The sequence below is a fragment of the Citrus sinensis genome, chromosome 1 (assembly GCF_022201045.2).
Source record: "Citrus sinensis cultivar Valencia sweet orange chromosome 1, DVS_A1.0, whole genome shotgun sequence".
Lineage (NCBI taxonomy): Eukaryota > Viridiplantae > Streptophyta > Magnoliopsida > Sapindales > Rutaceae > Citrus > Citrus sinensis.
The window spans coordinates 21,866,597-21,886,459 of NC_068556.1; the positions used below are offsets into that span (position 1 = coordinate 21,866,597).

A 19,863-nucleotide genomic window follows, 5' to 3' on the forward strand; every position below is an offset into this window, starting at 1 on the left:
CACAAATATTCGAGGGATATCCACTCCTCACTCATGGGTAAGGAAGATAACTGCCTTCACTCAATTTTTAATTGAGGAAGGAAATACCCCCACAATACTTTTGTGGGGGTTCGAACTGCTGCCCTCCAACTTGGAGGGCAGCAGCCCTGATCACTCGGCCAAAGGCCGAGTGGCTGGAAATTTTCGAGGTTGAATTATGCCTTTTCAATATTATTTATGCTCTTTATTAATATACTTACAGGGAGGGGTTCTTTATTTGAATTGTGTTACATATTGGATAGTTGATGAGTATTTGGTTACTGAAGAACAGATGCTTTTGGTCTAAAAGATGTTTTGGCCATGGAGGTGGCAGGAGAGATGATGAAAAGGACAAAAAAGGCCAAACAGAATGAAATTGTTAGAGAGATCCATTTTGCTAACAGTAAGTTGGCCAAGTTATTTATATATACTTGGACAAAACTGAAAATATATAATCAAAATAAAATTATATAATTTTGGAATTAAGTGTTAATTAAATCTAAATTAATGTCATGCAGGGTGGAGACGTCAATGATGGGAACTTAATTAGGCATTTTTCAGATCTCTAAATTTACCCGTAATTATAGATATTGTTATTAAAGAATTATAAGTAGACAAGTATGTACTTGTACAGACCTATTGTTTTCTGAAACTAGCTGCTTGCCCTCACATGGTGTGTGCGCGAATTGGACTGTTGGACAATTTTTAATTTTTTATCGTGGCAATAGGATAAGTTAGATCTTTCAAATTAAAGCACATAAACTTAATGAACTCAACCCATCTAGATTTAATTGGGTTTCCTCCTTTCTTGAGAGTATTTTTTTATTAACACTTGAGTAGAATTTCAGTTGACCATCTTGAAAAATATTATTCGTGGAATTTTATTCCTTCTGAGTTCAAATTTGCTTTATTCAAGTCATAAGTACTGAATTTCACCATTAAAAAAATTAGTAAAAACTAAAAACGTTACATAGACACAGATAATTATATCCGGTATCTCATTTTAGCGGTTCAAAGTCCATTTTAACCTTGTTCGTTAATTATTATTTTTCTTTTTCTATATCTAACTGATCAACGATGCTAAACGCATCAACTCTTACCGCAGGTTGCTGCTTAATGTGAAGCCATAGTGGAACCAATTACAAAGATCACGCCAAGGTGACCATATTTATTAATATTGATGAAGAAAAAGCATACATAAGGAATAAACTAAGTGATGACTCAGCGATATTTAGATGACTTATAATTAATTAAAAATTAGAAGTAAGTTTGGAACAAGTTGTTTGCCAGGACAGGAGAGAAGAACTGAACCCTAGCCTAGATTTGGCAAGATTAAATTCTAGGAGATTGTCTTCAAGTTGATATCCTCCGATGACTACTGAAGTCCTAGGGTTTACTCCACCATCCACAAATGCAAGGCACATGGCATCTTTTCCAACTCGCACCATCGAGTTTGCTCCGTAGATTTTCCACACGCGGTTATTACCTGGCAGCACTAGATGAATCTCTGGGGCAGTAGTGCCACCAATAAAGCTAGAGTTAAAGCATGCCCCAAATGGTGCAATTGGTTTAACTCTAGGAATGTTAAATAATAATGCTTTGCTGAAAGTTTCAATAAATGCTTTATAAATTGATGTCTCCAAGACTGTGTAAGGATCAGCAGTGCTGACCTTCGTTCCACCATTACCTTGTTTGTTAATTGACAGCAACGATGTGTTTAGTGGCACAACATTGCCGCCGATCAGAATAGACTTTATTTCAATGAAGTAATCAGTTGAAGGATCACCTTTAAAAGCCAAACCCTCATTATGCACGGGATTCAGTATCAGTGGGGTGTAAATGAGAGATTTGGAGACATCAATATTTGGAAAAGGAACATCACCGAAGAATACTGCACCGTTTGATGTTGTGGAAGAACTCAAACAAATGGAAAATTTTCTATCAAAGTTAAAAGCAGCTGAGAATTGTGAAGGAAGCGAAACTTGAGTTCTTCCAAGGCCGGCCATGCCCTTAACACCAGTAGCTAGACCGTCTAAAAGAAACGTTGGTCCACAAGAAAATATGAGGTTAGGCACCGAAACAAACGGGCCTGGAGGATTAGCCTTGCCATCAATATCAATTGATTGAATAGACACGACATCCGTGGCAAGCTCACCGCGGTTTGTGCTTTCGCGTGATATAGAGTTGGCTGGGAAGCGACTACACGTATGATTGTTGCAACCTGGCCCGGGGGAGCAGGAGTACTCATCGATGCAAGACTTAGACCTAGCAAGTTTGCACTGAGCCGAGCCGCAACGGGCAGGTTTGTAAGAAGTTGAGACATAGCCTTGGTCACAATCAACCCAAAGAAACTGGCCACCTAGATCTAGGGTTAATTTGACGGGAACAAGTGGGGTTCTTTGTTTGATTTGAGTAAGGTATTGGAGAGTTGATGAATCTTTGGATACCAGAAGAGCTAACGCTTTTGGTTTTGAAGATGTATTGGATATGGAAGTGGTGGGAGGGATGATGAACAATACAATAAAGCAAAAGAGCAGGCAATTGTACGAGCGGGCCATTTAGTTGATCAATTGGTAGTACTGCAAATATAGCTCGCAGCATTTATATATATATATACAGGAGGCTGTTCCAATCCGGATTGGAACAACGTCCCGGAGGGAGGCTGGTGGCCTTTGGACTCAAATCCAAAGGCTACCTGTGGCTGCACATGGTGGACTCCACCATGGGCAGCCAACCAAAAAAAAAAAATAAAAGAAGGAATTTGGGGCCGTTGGAATTTAATCCAACGGCCACAATTTCCTTTCCGGATGTTGTTCCAATTCGGGAGTTCCGAATTAAAAAAAAAAAAAATATATATATATATATATATATATATATATATATATATATATATAATACAAATATATGTAGAGTTATTATTAATTGACTACTTTAAGAATTATAATATATAGATAACTATAATGACCGACGAGTTGAGTAATAAAATATTGATTTTATTCTAAAAAGAAAACTACATAATAAAAATGTTAAATGTTAAATTTGTAAGTTTATATAAATTATTTTTAGCTAGTTTATATTTTAAATTTATAATATCGCAATGCACTACATGTTATTTATCTTTTTATAAAAAAAATTATTAAAGAATAAAATTAACATTTTATTAATCAACTAAATAATATTTATTATAGTCATTTAGTTTATTATAATTCTTAAAGTAATGAAATTATATATATATATATATATATATATATAGTTCCATTTAATTGAGTAAGTCTTTGTTACTGTAGACGTCTGCTTGGGCTTCTTTTAAATATATTCATTTGTGACCGAATCCAACTCCAACGCATATATCATTTACAAGTATTAATTGGATAAAACCCGGTCATTTGTTCTGGCTTGTTTGCAGGCTTGGTGATATTAATAATAATTGTTCTTTAAATGTTCTATTTTGTTTATTTTACGGATTACTTAATTAAGAAGAGAGCACAAATATCAATTTACATGAAGCGTTGAAGTGTTTGAAAAATGTTTTTGTTACTTAAAAGAATAATTTGGGATTTTATAAGATTCTTTCGTTAGCTAAAAACTTTGACCAGTTGACAAGTCTGACAACATTCAACGCCAAGTTGACAAATTGTACTGACGGCGATCATTCTTTACAGAATTACAAGTTGACAACTTGTAAAGCCTTATCCTCAACGTGCTCCTAGCCCACAAGATTTCTGACATTATGGGCGGATAAGATTAGAAATAAAAATATTAGAGAATTTTCTCCTTTACGTATTACATATTTATGTTTAGTTTAGTAATGTAAATTTTTAATTGGTGTCGGAACTGTTGCGCCTTCAAAATCATCAAATGATGACTAAATTTGGATCCGGATCCGAAATAGCTTCATCTAAATTTGGATCTGCATTAACATTTTGAGATCCATGTCTATATTAGATCCGCAACAAAATGTGCGGATTTAGATGTGAGTAATACTTGTGTGAATTGTAGGTAGATTTTTTGGATATCGAAATAAATATGATGTTAAATTCAAAATTTTAAATATAATTTAAATTTCAACAAATTTACCTAATAAAATCAAATAAATTATAATTATAATTCAACAATTAACAATTCAATACTTAAAATAATATACAACACCATAAATTCACAAAAAAAAAACACAGTATAAATCAAACATTAAGAATAATATAAATACAAGTTTAACACCACCACAAATCCACAAATAAAATTATAAAAACACCATAAATCCACATGAGATAATGTGAATCCCTATATATTTTTTAATTTAATTTAACTTATATATTTTTATTAATCCTTTTTTTATTTAACTTATATTTTTGCATTTAATTTTAATTTAATAAATAATTTAATTAAAAATAATGCATATCTAGATATCCAGTTTTCTAAGTGCATTTGCATCTAGATTCGAATTCGGATCCTCAGGGATTTCAATTTATAACATCTAGATCCGTATTTTTTGATGTGCTAATCTTGATTATTCTAAATACGGATCTTCCGGATCTTTGTGGATCTTAGCCGGCCTAAGATTTGTTTGTCATCCCTAAATTCTACCGTCAAATGTATTATGTTATACTTGAATCCGGTTATACTACAAAAACCAAGGTAATTAGACTATTTCTCGGGACAATAATTTGACAATAATAGACTTTTTATTTTAATAAAGTAAAGAAAATACTTTAATAATGTTGTGATTTGTAATTAAACATAATTTATGTAAATAAAACATAAGACATATAAACTTAGCATAAAATTTTTACATCAATATTAAATGTAAAACAAAACATAAATTATTTAATGGAACATAAGACTTGTAAATGGAAGATAAAATAAGTAGATTAACATAGGAATGGTAAATTTGTGTCTTACATGTAAACAAAACAAAAAACTTATAGATGTAATATAAAACTCCTAAATCAATATTAAGCGTAAAATAAAACATAAATTGTGAAAATAAAATATAAAATTTGTAAATGGAAGGTAAAATAGGTAAATCAACATAAGTGTATTAAATTTATGTATTGTTGGTAAATAAAACAAAAACTTATAAATGAACATCAAGTGTAAAATTAAAAAAAATAAATGATGTATATAGAACATAAAAATCATAGATAAAAGGGAAAATAAGAAAATTAACATAGGAGTGTAAATTGGTGCATCATTGATAAATGAAACAAAAACTTATTAATGTAACATAAAAAACTTGCAAATTAACATTGAGTGTAAAATAACATATAAATTATGTAAATGAAAAAGAAGACTTGTAGATGAAATGTAAAATAAGTAAATATTATAAGAGCTATTGAAAAAATAAAATTTTCTGGATGTAAAATAAAAAGTCAAAATAATGATTATCTTATATATTTACCTTTTTATTTCTAAATTAAATAATTATAATTTGAGGTTTATATAATATATGTGATAATATATATGAAATTTTATTAAGGATAAAACTTATTCTCAAAATTAAATTTTGAAAAACTGTTTTTCATATTTTTCAAAATTGTTTGTATGATATGTGATGTTACATCCTACTAAACCTTCTTGAAGGTAACCCCAAATGATCTTTTAGTATAAGTAATAAACAAAGTTTGGAAGCACATTATGTATAAAACTAAAAATCAGATCCAATTTTATTGATATTTCATACATGTCTAGTATTATAAGAATATCTTTTTATATTCTTGTATGCCTTGGTCATCAAGAAAAATAATTTTGCTTAATTAAATTGCATAGTAAAAAAATATCATGATAGAAAATTAACAAAAAAAATTATAAATGTCCTAGCATAAATATAGAATTTATGGTTAAACCAATTTAATAAAACTTATTCTAATTGTTGTCAATCGATGAGTAAATTTTTTTCTTTGCTTAAATAAATAAATAATTTTCAAATTATAGTTTAATGTTGATTAAAAAGTTTTACGTTATTTTTACAAGTGTTTGTTTTGTTTTCAATTTTAAAACACTAATTTATCACTCTTATATTAATTATTTATTTTACTTTTCATTTAATAATCTTATATATAATTTACGAAATTTATATTTATCATGGCATTGATGCTGTAATTTTAATCACATCATTATAGAAATTTTCTTTAATAAATTATAAGAAAAAATATATTGTATCAAAATATATATACATGTGCATTACATTATTAACGAAAGGATTTCTTCATTGTGAAATTACTCTCCTTTGAAATGCTTTATTTGTTGTTTATTTTTTGTGTTATTTAAATCAGCATTCGCAATTGTATCTCTTTATAAGAAATGTAAAATGAAACTAATTTTTTAAGTAGTTGCAACGTACCTCTGCTTCAAATTAAATATATACATCTATAAATATGGTTAATACAATAATATTCCAAAAGATACCTAAAAAAAATTAAAATTAGCAATGATTCACATGATAAACTTTAAATTACTTATGTGTAGGAGGATTTCAACATAATACATATGTTACATTATGATTCAAAGAGTAACTGAATCTCATGATCATCCTAAAGAATTATGCAATGATCTTGAATATCCTTCTAAATCAAAATAATTAAACTCATTATTAGGCTACATGAATATTGCAAGAATCATAATCACTAGATATAAATATGTACAATCAAAAATATCATGGAAAGCAAATTTGGAAGAAAATCCTGAAAATATGGTAATTAAATATATATGCTCCTTTTAGATTATTATTTTTTTATGGTTTAAAAAAATAATGTTATTCTTTGACCCACTGTAATGATAAGAGTACAAGTAATGTTATGCTTAGTGATACATTAGTAAGTATTCCAGTTAAATATCTAAAATTAGTAAACATAGTATCCCTAATAAGAGTATTGTTAATGATATATATTTGTATCGCATTGGCTCTCAATTTATCCTCAACAGGCACATGATTAAGCATTTGCTAAGGACTTTCTCATTTTCGCATAATTATCAGAGAGATTGCAAGTAGACTTTTTAAACATTTAATTTTGAAAGGATGAGGCATTATGGCTTCAGCTTAAAATAATGAAGATGACCATTAATTTATTCTTCTTAATTGATTAAGAAAAAGCATACATAAAGGAAGCAAGAAGATGAAACAACGAGGGATAAATTAATTAAAATTTAAAAACATTAGAAGTAAGGTTGGAACAAGTTGTTTGTCGGGCCAGGAGAGATGAACTGAAACCTAGCCTAGATTTGGCAAGATCAAACTGCAGAAGATTGTCTTCCAGTTGGTATGCTCCGATCACAATCGAAGTCGTAGGGTTTACTCCACCATCCACAAATGCGAGGCACATTGCATGTTTCCCAACTCGCACCATCGAGTTTGCTCCAAAAATTTTCCACATTCGGTTAGTACCTGGCATATATAGATGAATCTCGGGCGCAGCTGCGCCAACATGCGTGCTGCCAATGAAGCTAGAGTTAAAGCACGCCCCAAACGGTGCCATTGGTTTAACTCTGGGGATGTTAGAGTACGATTTGATGAAGGTTTTAACAAAAGCTTTATAAATTGATGTTTCCAGGACTGTGTAAGGAAAAACGGTGCTGATCTTTGTTCCACCAAAACCTTCTTTGTTAATCGACAGCAACGATTTGTTTAGTGGGACAACGTTGCCGCTTATCAGAATAGACTTTACTCCAATGAAGTATTCAGCTGAAGATTCGCCTTCGAAAGAAGCCCCGGCAGAACTCACAGGGTTTCGTATCAGCCGGGTGTAAATGAGAGACTTGGGGTCAATTCCAGGAAAAGAAACATCACCGAAGAAGACTGCACCGTTTGAACTCAAGCATATGGAAAATTTTCTGTCAAGTTTAAAAGCAGCAGCAGAGAGTTGAGAAGGAAGTGAAACTTTATTTCTTCCAAGGCCAGCCATGCCTTGGAAACCACTAGCAAGACCTTCTAGAAGAAAGGTTGCTCCACAAGCAAATATAATGTTAGGTACTGGAACAACCTGACCCGGCTTACTGCCATCAGTTGATTGTATAGACACAACATCCGTGGCAAGCTCACCGAATGTGCTAACGTGTGATACAGTGTTGCCTGGGAAATGAGTACACGTGTTATTGTTGCAACCTGGCCCTTTGGGAAGGCAGGACTCGACACAAGATTCAGACCCAGCAATCTTGCACTGTGCCGAGCCACAACGGGCAGGTTTGTATGAAGACGAGACAAAGCCTTGCTCACAGTTAACCCAAAGAAACCCGCCACCAAGATCTAGGGTCAATTTTACTGGAACCAGAGGGGTTCTTTGCTGTATTTGTGTGAGGTATTGGAGCGTTGATGAATCTTTGGTAACCGGAACAACCAATGCTTTTGGTTTAAAAGATGTTTTGGCTTCGGAATGAGAGATGAAAAAGACAAGAGACAAGCAAAAGAAGAGGAAATTGTAAGCGAGAGCCATTTCGTTAATCGATTGGTGGGAGATATAACTGTGTGCGTGCATGCCTCCCTATTTATAGATGAATTCATTTGTCAAAATTTATGAAAATTATTCTTTTAAGGCACAGGTCGATTTAATTATCCGTATCGTATAATAATATCTATCAGTGCGTTCTGGATACGTCAACATCGGCATCTTTTAATTTAGACATTTAAAATTACTAGATTAGTGATGAACTTTCAAACTAGTTGGACTAAAGAAATTAGTATTAGCCTTTTCTTTTTAAGAACTACTAAAAAAATGTTTGACGCCCGTAGAGAAAGAAATAAATAAACCACGTTCGTATAAGCAAAACAGAACGATTAGTACAGACAGTAGATAAAAATAAATAAGGTATAGTTAGCGAGGATATAGTGAGATTTATCTCTTAAAAAGGAAACTGCAACATAACGAGTAAGGGGGTAAAAAATAATAATAATAATAAGAACAGCAATACCTGAAAATAGAGATCATAATAATATAATTTTAGCAGAATCGATAACTAAAAGAACCATTCTCTAATTATAAATTTTCTAATCTCAATAAAACATGAAATCCGCACATTCAAATTATTATTCAAATATGCACTCTCACTTTTACCACTAATATAAGAAGTAATTATAATCTCTACATATGAAGATTTTGTCTCTGAGATTAATGATAGAGTTACAAATTATTGTATAAAATAATAGGCAATTATCCACCGACCACTTTTTTTTGTATTTTTTAAAAAAAACACAATTTTTAATTTTTTTTGTTGAACTCCACTCGAAATTATATTATTTTGTACATGTCTACTTCCGTCTTCATACTGTTAAGAGAACTAACGGAATATTGTGTAAATGACTTTTATACCCCCAAATGTAAAAGTACAATTATCTACCAACCACCTATTTTTTCTAATTTTTTGAAAAATACACAATTCTTAATTATTATTTTTTTTTGTTGAACTTCACTTGGAGTTATATTGTTTCCTATCCACTTTGTCTTCAAACAATGTCGTTGTGAAATGATAATTTTACCCTTATGATGTCAATAAAGTTCTAACAGTGTTATAACGGGAGTGGATCAATGAAAAAAATATTAACTTCAGGTGGAGCGCTGCAAAAAAAATTTTTTGTGCATTTTTGAAAAATCTAAAAAAATCAAGTGGTCGATGGAAAATTACCCTAAAATAATTTTGTATAAACTACTGCGATAGGATTCAATTGGCTAAAACTAAATAGCTCTTGGTCTAAATAATTTATTTTTATTATTTTGTTATGTCACATTAGTAACTCTATTATTAAATAGTTTTCATAATTTTTACCTCAACCAATCAATATTCAGTCATTTTATTTATTTTTTTCAACAATGATGACAGTAGTTATTATTAAGAAATCCAAGTTCACAAGTTGCGCAAATTCGGAATTTTTAAAACGACCTGCTTTCCAAATAATTAAGCAAATTATGTGTGAACATGATTATGTGAGTGAGTGAGTGAGTGAATTGGACAATATTTTTTGTCCTGTGACAACAGGCAAAGAGGACATATCTTTCCATGTTTAAAAGCATGTGTGGATAAGAAATTTACATAAAATAAAGGAAGAGTTTCTCATTTTCTGAATTTGTTTGACATACTTACCGAGACATTGGCAAGTGGACTTTCTGAATTTGTAATATTCTCATTTTCGCACTTAAAACTAGCTCATGTGTCAGAAGATTTATTCAAGCTCTACGTACATAGTGTGTGAGGTGCCATGAAATTCCAAACTGCATGTTCATCTAAGATGGGGCATTTTTTATAGCAAACCTGGTATCCATAATTTTATGGGTCTCTTTAAGTTATATTTAATCTAACTCAGAACCATTAAAGATAAGATAAAAAAAAGATATTGGCTCAGTATGACTCACTTGTCTGTTACTCATTTTTACATTATTTTTGTTAGTTATAAGTTACAATAAATACAAATTGAAGATTACCATAATTTATTTATTGTTAGATAAGTGATAGGATGTTCACACAGAAGTAGTCTATTAGCACGCACGTGTTTCGAATGACTTGCCAGTTACCAAGGCTGCTCCAGTTTTTCAATAACTATTATAAAATCAAAGAGATGTTACTAATATAGTTACCAGTTACTTTGAACATTGATCTCTAGATGACCCTAAGAGTGTACATCAATTTTATCCTTTCATGTCCTTTGCAGAAAAATAGCAGAGGATCCTCTAATATAATTAGTATTAGAAAGAAAGTGGCGCTAAATATATATATATATATATATATAGAGAGAGAGAGAGAGAGAAGTCATGGGCCTAACATGTATTTGAAAGTTTATTTTCGAGTTGAGTTTAGCCCTAGCCTCTTAAATAATATCATTAGTAAATTCGTCCACAACTCGCAAATGAGTTTCTTAAAATTCTTTTACACGACAAAAATATGTCACGTGATGAATTGATAGGAAAATAACATCGAGAGATTAGTTATTACATATACATATATAGATTTGAGGAACATTCGATTCTTGAGATGCGATATCTTTAAAAAAAGAGTAAAGCCCACGCCAGTATATATGTAATTATATTTCCAGCCTATTCTTGGAATTTCCCCTTCCGCGTACGCATACGGAGGCATAATAGCTTATGCATAAAATAATCAAAATCGCACATGCTAACCACTAAGCAAGTGAGCTTTTTAATTTTTTATAATGCTGAGAGCATCGATTTTCTTTTTCTTAATTGTTTAGCGCAAATTGCAGCTTAATGTCGAACCAAAGTGGAATCAAACGAGTAAAAGCGGAAACGACCATTAATTTATCAATCTTGATAAAGAAATAGCATACAAAATGATGAAACAACGAGAGAGAGGTGATAAATTATTTATAGCCGTTAGCACCGAGCCACCGACGATGGCATACAATTTTAACCACAATTCTTGCCAAACTCACACGTTAGCTAATAATTTTTTACCACACATTTTAACTTCCTACTTGATTTTTACTACAAGATTTTGCAACCTACCGACCACCATCGCCTACATTTTATTCTTTTCTCCCTTGCTTCGGCAAGGGTTACCAAAAAATAAAAGAAAAAAAAAAAAACACTGCCGACCACCAGTGGACTTTCTCAAGATAGCTAGTTATCTTTGTCTTTTTTGAGGTTAAAATAAAATAGGGTAAAAGTCTATTTAGTCCCTGTATTTTAAGATTAGTATCCATTTAGTTTCTATATTTTTTAAAATATCTCGAAACATCCATGTCGTTAAAGTGTTGATACCCCTACCGTTACTTTTTATTTCTTTTGGTTTACTTTTACAATATTACCCTTTTATAATAATTTTTTTGTTTGGACATTAATAAAAATAAAATAATTAAATTACCAATTTAACCCTAAAAAAAACTATATTAATTTTTAATTGTCAAAAATTGTATGCAAACTATCAAGTGTGCAAATGGTGCTTGTAAAAAAATTAATATAATTTTTTTATTGGTGAAATCATTACAACCGTGGGTCCATGCCGTCCATGTCCCATTTATTGGTTCATTAATATCGACACCTCTTAAATGCATAACCAAGTGGATGTGAAGTTGAAGTTGGAGCACATTGTTCGCTGGAGGAGTAACGAATTGCTGAACCCAAGTCTCGAAGTAGCTTATATCAAACTGAACAAGATTGTTGTCCAATTGATGCCCTCCAATAACAATTGAAGTCTTTGGCGTCACCCCTCCATCCACAAGCCCTAGGCAAGACACATCGTTGCTGACCCGGACGATTGAATTTGCTCCGATGATGCTCCAGAGCACTTTGCTATTCTGCAAAACGAGATTTGAGGCACAGATGGTCCAAGACGGGAGCTTCCAATGTCCCTGGAGTTAAAGCATGCCCCAAATGGCGCAACTGGAGCCACCCTGGTGACCTTCGTTGGCATGGCATTTACAAAAGCTTGAAGAAGAGCCTTGTAGAATGAAGTTTCCAGGGCGGTGTAAGGAACAGAAGCGCTGAACTTTGTTCCTCCAATGCCGTCACTGTCGATGGATAGCAAAGTTGTGTTTAATGGGATAGCTTTTCGGCCCACTTTAATGGATTTTACACCAATGAAGTATTCATTTGAAGGCGTGCCTAAGAAACCTCCTTCGGTGTTTACCTGGTTGATTAAAAGCGGTGTGTAAGTAAGAGATTTTGATACATCAACATTAGGGAGAAGTACGTAAGGCCCGTCTCCGATAATGATGACACCATTAGAACGAGCTGAAGGGCTCAAGCAAATAGCTTATTTTCTATTCAAGCTGAAAGCAGCAGCAAGCTGTAATGGCAATGCGGTTTTGGTCCTTCCAAGAGCAGCAATACCCGTAACACCAGGGGCAAGGCCCCGCAAGACAAATTCTGAACCACAAAGGAAGATGAAATTAGGCACCGTAACACCTCTTCCGGGATTACGCCCGTTGGTAGATTGGACCGACACAACATCTATGCGTATGTCACCGATTGTGCCAGTGTTCGAGATGGGGTTATTTGGGAAATCGCCACATTTGCCGCCTCCGCAAGCTACGAGCCCAATAAGATGGCACTGAGCAGAGCCACAACGGGCTGTTTTATTGGTAGATGACACGTAGCCTTTCTCGCAATCAACCCAGAGCAAGTTGCCTCCGAGATGAACAACCAATTTTACAGGCACAAGAGGGGTTCTTTGCTTGATCTGTGTCACATATTGAAACACAGCTGCGTTTTTTAGTACCGGAAGAACGAGGGCCTTGGGGCGGAAAGATGTTTGGGCAATGGCTGGAGAAACGAAGATAAGAAGAAAACAGAGGAGAAGAAATTTGTATGAGAGAGCCATTTATGTGTGATTCTGATTGTAATATTCGGAAAGTTTATTTGTGCTTTTGTATCTCGGGGATGTGTTTTATTTATAGGATTTGAGCTTTGGCTTCATAGATAATTTCAAGACTACTAGAGGGCTAGTTGTGGTGTCCTGTTTCATGGGTGGCCTGTTAAAAAATGTCAAGAATGGCAACTCAGCATAACGAGTAAGGGGGTCAAAAAAATAATAAGAAGATCAGCAATACCTGAAAATAGAGATTATAAGAATATAATTTTAGCAGAATCGATAGTTAAAAGAACCATTCTCTAATTATAAAATTTCCAATCTCAATAAAACATGAAATCCGTACATTCAAATTATTATTCAAAATATGCACTCTCACTTTTACCACTAATATAAGAAGTAGTTTTAATCTCTACATAAGAAAATTTTGTCTCTAAAAATTGATGATAAAGTTATAAATTATTGTATAAAATAATTTTGTACAAAGTGATGTGATAAGATTCAATTGACTAAAATAAATACTTCTTGATTCAAATGATTTATTTTTATTATTTTGTTATTTTTCATTAATTTTTATAAAATAAATAACTCTATTATTAAATATTTTTCATAATCTTTGCCTCAATCAATCAATATTCAGTTAATTTATTTATTTTTTTTAACAATGATGACAGTCAGATATTATTAAGAAATCCAAGTAGACAAGTTGAGCAAATTCGGAAATTTTAAATTGGCCTGCTTTCCAAATAATTAAGAAAATTATCTGTGAACGTAATTATGTGAGTGAGTGAATTGGACAATATATTTTTGTCCTCTGACAATGGGCAAAGAGGACAAATTTTTCAATGCGTAAAGGCATGTGTCGATAAGAATTTTACATAAAATAATGGAGGAATGTCTCATTTTCTGAATTTGTTTGACATACTTACCGGAGAGATTGGCAATTAGACTTTCTGAATTTGTAAGATTCTCATTTTCGCACTTAAAACTAGCTCATGTCTCATAAGATCTATTCAAGCTCTAAGTGCATAGTCTCTAAGGTAGGGATGACAACTGGATCGTTCCATAATAAATATTCATAATATCCATTTAATTGGATCGGATAATTTCTATCCAAAACTTTTTGGATCTTGAAATAGATATTTTAAAAATATATTTAGATGGATATGGATAATTATTTTTATCCAATGGATATCCATTTAACCCAACACAAGTTTAAAAAGTTTTAATTTTATAAAATTAAAAATTAAAAATGTAATAAACAAACAATTGTAAAAATACTAAAAATAAATAAATGTAAATTGTCCTCAACTAAAATATTCATTGTCAAATATACCCCCACAACAAAATTATAGAAAAATATTTTAAGTTTTGATAATTTAGAAAAATTCACCGTTGACACTGTTTTATTGCTGGAACCACCGCTATTTCGTCGTCGGCAGGGAAACTTCATCCAATGTTGACACCGCTTACATAAATATATTGGAAACTACATGATCTATACAAAATATGGAAGCGATTTGCAGCAATCGCAAAGAATGAAGGTGCACACGCCAGAAACGTGCGACGGCAATGTGGTGGCCGTGGCTCTTTGTGATGCGTGTGCGCCTCCATTATTTGTTATTTTCTAAATCAAACACCACCTTTAGATAGATCGTTGAATTTCTGATCTGTTGCTGTGGGATGTGTTGACTACGAGTGATTTTATGGCAGCGGCGCCGGCAACGGACTGTGCTGTAATTTTTTTTCAAATTTTCTAAAATAATTTTAATTAGCTTTTAAAATTAATGATTTTAGGAAACATAAAATTAAAAAAAAGAATTTTTTAATGTCATACATCATTAATTAACTTTTATTTTATTATTATGTTATATTATTTTTTAAAATTTAAAAACACAAATTTAATGTCCATGGACATCCATGGGTATCCATATTTGTGTGGATAAAATTCATATCCATATCCAGTTCTAGATATTGGATATAGATATGGACAAATCCATCATGAATAATCATGGATTTACACATGGGTGGACAATATCCATATTCAACTGGATATTTACCATCCCTAGTATATGAGATGCCATGAAATTCCAAATTGCATGTTCATGTAAGATGGGTCATTTTTTAGCGAATTTGGTATCTATAATTTTATGGGTCTCTTTAAGTTATGCTTTAATCTAACTTATAACTATTAAAAATAAGATATTGACTCTGCATGACTCACTTGTATGTTACTCATTTTTATATTATTTTTGTTGGTTATAAGTTACAATAAATATAAATTAAAGATTGCCATAATTTATTTATTTATTGATAAGTGATAGGATGTTCGTACATAAGTAGTCTATTTGCACGCACGTGCTTTGACTGACTTGCCAGTTGCCAAGGCCGCTCTGCTTTTCCAATAACCGTTATAGAATCAAAGAGATGTTACTTTGAACATTGATCTCTAGATGACCATAAGAGTGTACATCAATTTTATCCTTTCATGTCCTTTGCAAAAAAAATAGCAGGGAATCCTCTAATATAATTATTATTGGAAAGAAAGTGGCACTAATATATATATATATATATATATATATATATATATAGAAGTTGTTAGACCAAAATATGAAAGGCCCAAACCCACGAAAAATATAGGCCCAATGAAATTATTCTATATAAAATAACTCAAACATGTTCTCTATAAGAACGACCAAGATACTAACAATTAGAATTAAAGTGTCTAAATGCAAGATACGACCAAAAAACCAAAAGCGTGATTCAACAAAGAACGACTTAGGTCCATTCTTTACAAAGAACGACCTAGGTCCATTCTTTACAAAGAACGACCTAGGTCCATTCTTTACAAAGAACGACCTAGGTCCATTCTTTACAAAGAACGACCTAGGTCCAATCCTCACAAAGAACGACCTAGGTTCGTTCCTCACAAAAAACGACATAGGCACTTAGAAAATATTTCTAAGTAAAACGCCCAAAGGGCGAGTCTTCGACAAAGTGTCAAAGACATGATTTAACAAAGAACGACCTATGTCTATTCTTGACAAAGAACGACCTATGTCCATTCCTCACAAAGAGCGACCTAGGTCCATTCCTCGCAAAAAATGACCTAGGCACTTAGAAAATATTTCTTAATACGCCTAAAGGGCAAGGCTTTGGCAAAATATCGAAGGCATGATTTAACAAAGAACGACCTAGGTCCATTCCTCCTAAAGAGCGACCTAGGTCCATTCATCAGAAAAAATGACCTAGATACTTCAAAAATATTTCTAAATAAGAGCACACGAGCTACTTGAAATGGGCCTACGGGAAAATACACATTCTACGGAATGAGCTTACGGGCAAATACACATTCTACGGAATGCGCCTCCAGGCAAATACACATTCTACGGAATGCGCCTACAGGCAAATACACATTCTAAGGAATGGGCCTCCGCGCAAATACACATTCTACGGAATGGGCCTATGGGCAAATACACATTCTACGGAATGCGCCTACGGGCAAATACACATTCTAAGGAATGGGCCTCCGGGCAAATACACATTATACGGAATGGGCCTATGGGCAAATACACATTATACGGATTGCGCCTACGGGCAAATACACATTCTACGGAATGCGCCTCCGGGCAAATACACATTCTACGGAATGCGCCTACGGGCAAATACACATTCTAAGGAATGGGCCTCCAGGTAAATACACATTCTACGGAATGGGCCTACGGGCAAATACACATTCTACGGAATGCGTCTACGGGCAAATATACATTCTACGAAATGAACATATGGGCAAATATATGCATTTTACGGAATGCACCTACGGGCAGAATGCACTTACGGGCAAAATGTTGCAAAATCAATCCTCTTTGTAAGGAACCAATATAAGTGCTGAATTTAAGTTAAAGTCCATTAAAGGTTAACAGCCCAAAAACATGACAAATGTCCAAAGATTACTTGTCATGAACAAGCTTGACACATAATGACATGTGTCTTTATGCATGAGTTTTGCAGACACTTGTCACTAAGAAAATGCCACATGCATGTTGGCACCTCCACCTCAGGGATCAAATTGTCTATATAAAGACCAAGACTCCCCATTTGAAGGGGGGAGAAAAAGGGTAAGGAAATGTTGTCCTTCTCTCTCTAAATTCTCTCTTTACAATCAAATTTAAAAGGCTGACTTGAGCGTCGGAGGGTTATTGCTGGCAACCCCGGCACCCTTTGACAATTTCATTTCTTTTGCAGAACAATTAATGATAAGGAGACATGTAATTTGAGACACTCGTCTCAGAGAAAAAATAAGTCACAGAACTCGATTTAGAAGAAAGCCCGAAACACAAATCAATCGCTGCACATTGAGCAAAAATTTTGCATCAACAGAAGTCATGGGCTTGGGCTTAACACATATTTGAAAGTTTATTTTCGAGTTGAGTTTAGCCATAAAACCTCTTAAATAATATCATTAGTAAATTCGTTCACAACTCGCAAATGAGTTTCATAAATTTTTTACACAACAAAAATATGTCACGTGATGAATTGATAGGAACATATTTTACATCGAGAGATTAGTTATTGTGTGTCTGTGTTTGTATATATATATTTTTTTGAGGAATGTTCGATTCTTGAGATGCGATATCTTTAAATAAGAGTAAGAAAAATGTTAAATGTAGAGAAAGATAAAAGAAAGATGAGAGAAATAAAGAAAAAAAGAAAGAGCGAAAGTGGGTGGATAGAGAGAGAGAGTATGTCAATTTTTCTCATTTTTTTTAACTCCAAGCACCACTCTAACAGTTTAAGCCCATGCAAGTATATATGTAATTATATATATTAGCTTGTTTAATACACCAATATATATATATATATATATATCAGCCTGTTCTTGGAATTTCCCCTTCTGCGTACACACACATGGAGGCATAATAGCTTATGCATAAAATAATCAAAATCGCACATGCTAACCACCAAGCAAGTGAGCTTTTTAATTTTTTATAATGCTGAGAGCATCAATTTTCTTTTTCTTAATTGTTTACCGCAAATTGCAGCTGAGGGTGCGTTTGGGATTGAGGTTGGGCAGTTGTAGCTTAAAAGTTACAATACTAAAGTGTTTGGTAAACACTAGTTGCTGTAACTTTTAAGCTATGTTAATATAATTTTTCACTTGTATAATACAAAATCTATTATACTTTAATAATTTTATCAAAATTATTATTTAAAATTTATATTTATTATATATTATTAACTTTTATTTCATAATTACAACTTTTTTTTTCACAGCAGCTGTAGCTTAAAAAGCTACAACACCTCAATCTCAAACGCACCCTTAATGTCGAACCAAAGTGGAATCAAACAGCGAGCAAAAGCGGAAACGACCATTAATTTACCAATCTTGATAAAGAAATAGCATACAAAATGGGTTCCGCTTATGTTGCAACATACAACAATTTTTGTCTTTTTATATTTAATTACACTATACTACCTTATATATTCTACAAAATTCAAAAAGTACTAAAAATTATAAACTTTTACATATAAGTCCATTTTTGGAATAAAATAGCATTTAAAAAGATTTCATTTTTGGAATAAAATAGCATTTAAAAAGATTTTTAATTTGTTATTATTATTAATATCATTATTATTATATAAGATTATTTCTATTAAATTTTATTATTTTTATTTATTATAATTATTTTTTATGATTATTACTGTCATTATTATTATTAAAATTATTGTTATTATTAAAATATATTAACTTTATTATTTTAATTATGATTAATTATTGTTGTTATTATTTTTATTAATATTATTATTATTAAAACTTATTAATAATTTTTATTATTTTAATTGTTATCATTATTGATATTATTATTTCAGTTAATTTTGTTGTTGTTATTATTATTATTGTTAAATTTTATTAATTTTTTGTTTTAATTAACATTATTGTCATAATTATTATTTTTAGTTTTTTATTATTAATTTTTTAATTATAATATATACAAATAATATTAGGGACACAATTAACAAAGGGCATTTTAATAACTTGCCATAGTCTATTCCAATTCTAAAATAAAGTAAACACATCAATGGGAATGTTGTTCATTCTGGTTTCAATTCCTACAGCTCAAGTAAACAACTTATTGTGATTCAAATTTCTTATTATGATTCTAGTTCATTTCGATTCTTTTTATAATATTGTTCACATTAATTTTTTACTTACCTATGTTTGGAGGTTTTGAAAGCTAGATTGTGGCTAATTATATAATTCACTACAAGTCTACAATGTGCTAACTTTTGCCTTAATTGAAACATTAAATATATTTAAATTATATTTTTATTTTTACTATAATAATTATAATATTAAAAATAAATTATATTATAATATTATTTTATTATATCATATTATATTCATATATTAATAATTAATATAAAAATAATAATTAAACATAATTAATAATAATTTTAAATAATTTTAAATAATGAGAGTAGATTTAGAAATGATAGTAATAATTAGATAATTATGAAATATTTATGAATTTGTGGAATAAATAAATATATTTATCTTTTTGAAGTTAGGAAGTAAACATAGGCTTTATTTTATAT

General features: G+C 31.7%; 2 protein-coding genes and 1 pseudogene across 2 annotated transcripts; all 3 read right to left on the bottom strand.

Moving 5' to 3' along the window:
- Positions 1-1,148: 1,148 nt before the first annotated feature.
- Positions 1,149-2,610, bottom strand: LOC102609343 (probable aspartic proteinase GIP2). The gene has a single exon (XM_006489516.3). The coding sequence runs from the start codon at positions 2,574-2,576 to the stop codon at positions 1,269-1,271; it is 1,308 nt and encodes a 435-aa protein (XP_006489579.1). The 5' UTR covers positions 2,577-2,610; the 3' UTR covers positions 1,149-1,268.
- Positions 2,611-7,070: 4,460 nt separating this feature from the next.
- LOC102631420 (probable aspartic proteinase GIP2) lies at positions 7,071-8,444 on the bottom strand. Its single transcript, XM_006489245.3, has one exon. The coding sequence runs from the start codon at positions 8,442-8,444 to the stop codon at positions 7,155-7,157; it is 1,290 nt and encodes a 429-aa protein (XP_006489308.1). The 3' UTR covers positions 7,071-7,154.
- Positions 8,445-11,934: 3,490 nt separating this feature from the next.
- On the bottom strand, positions 11,935-13,395 carry LOC102609054 (probable aspartic proteinase GIP2; annotated as a pseudogene).
- Between the last annotated feature and the right edge of the window lie 6,468 nt (positions 13,396-19,863).

Bases quoted from the DNA above. Each gene is read 5' to 3' on its own strand.
- LOC102631420 (XM_006489245.3), bottom strand. From the start codon at position 8,444: ATGGCTCTCGCTTACAATTTCCTCTTCTTTTGCTTGTCTCTTGTCTTT.
- LOC102609343 (XM_006489516.3), bottom strand. From the start codon at position 2,576: ATGGCCCGCTCGTACAATTGCCTGCTCTTTTGCTTTATTGTATTGTTC.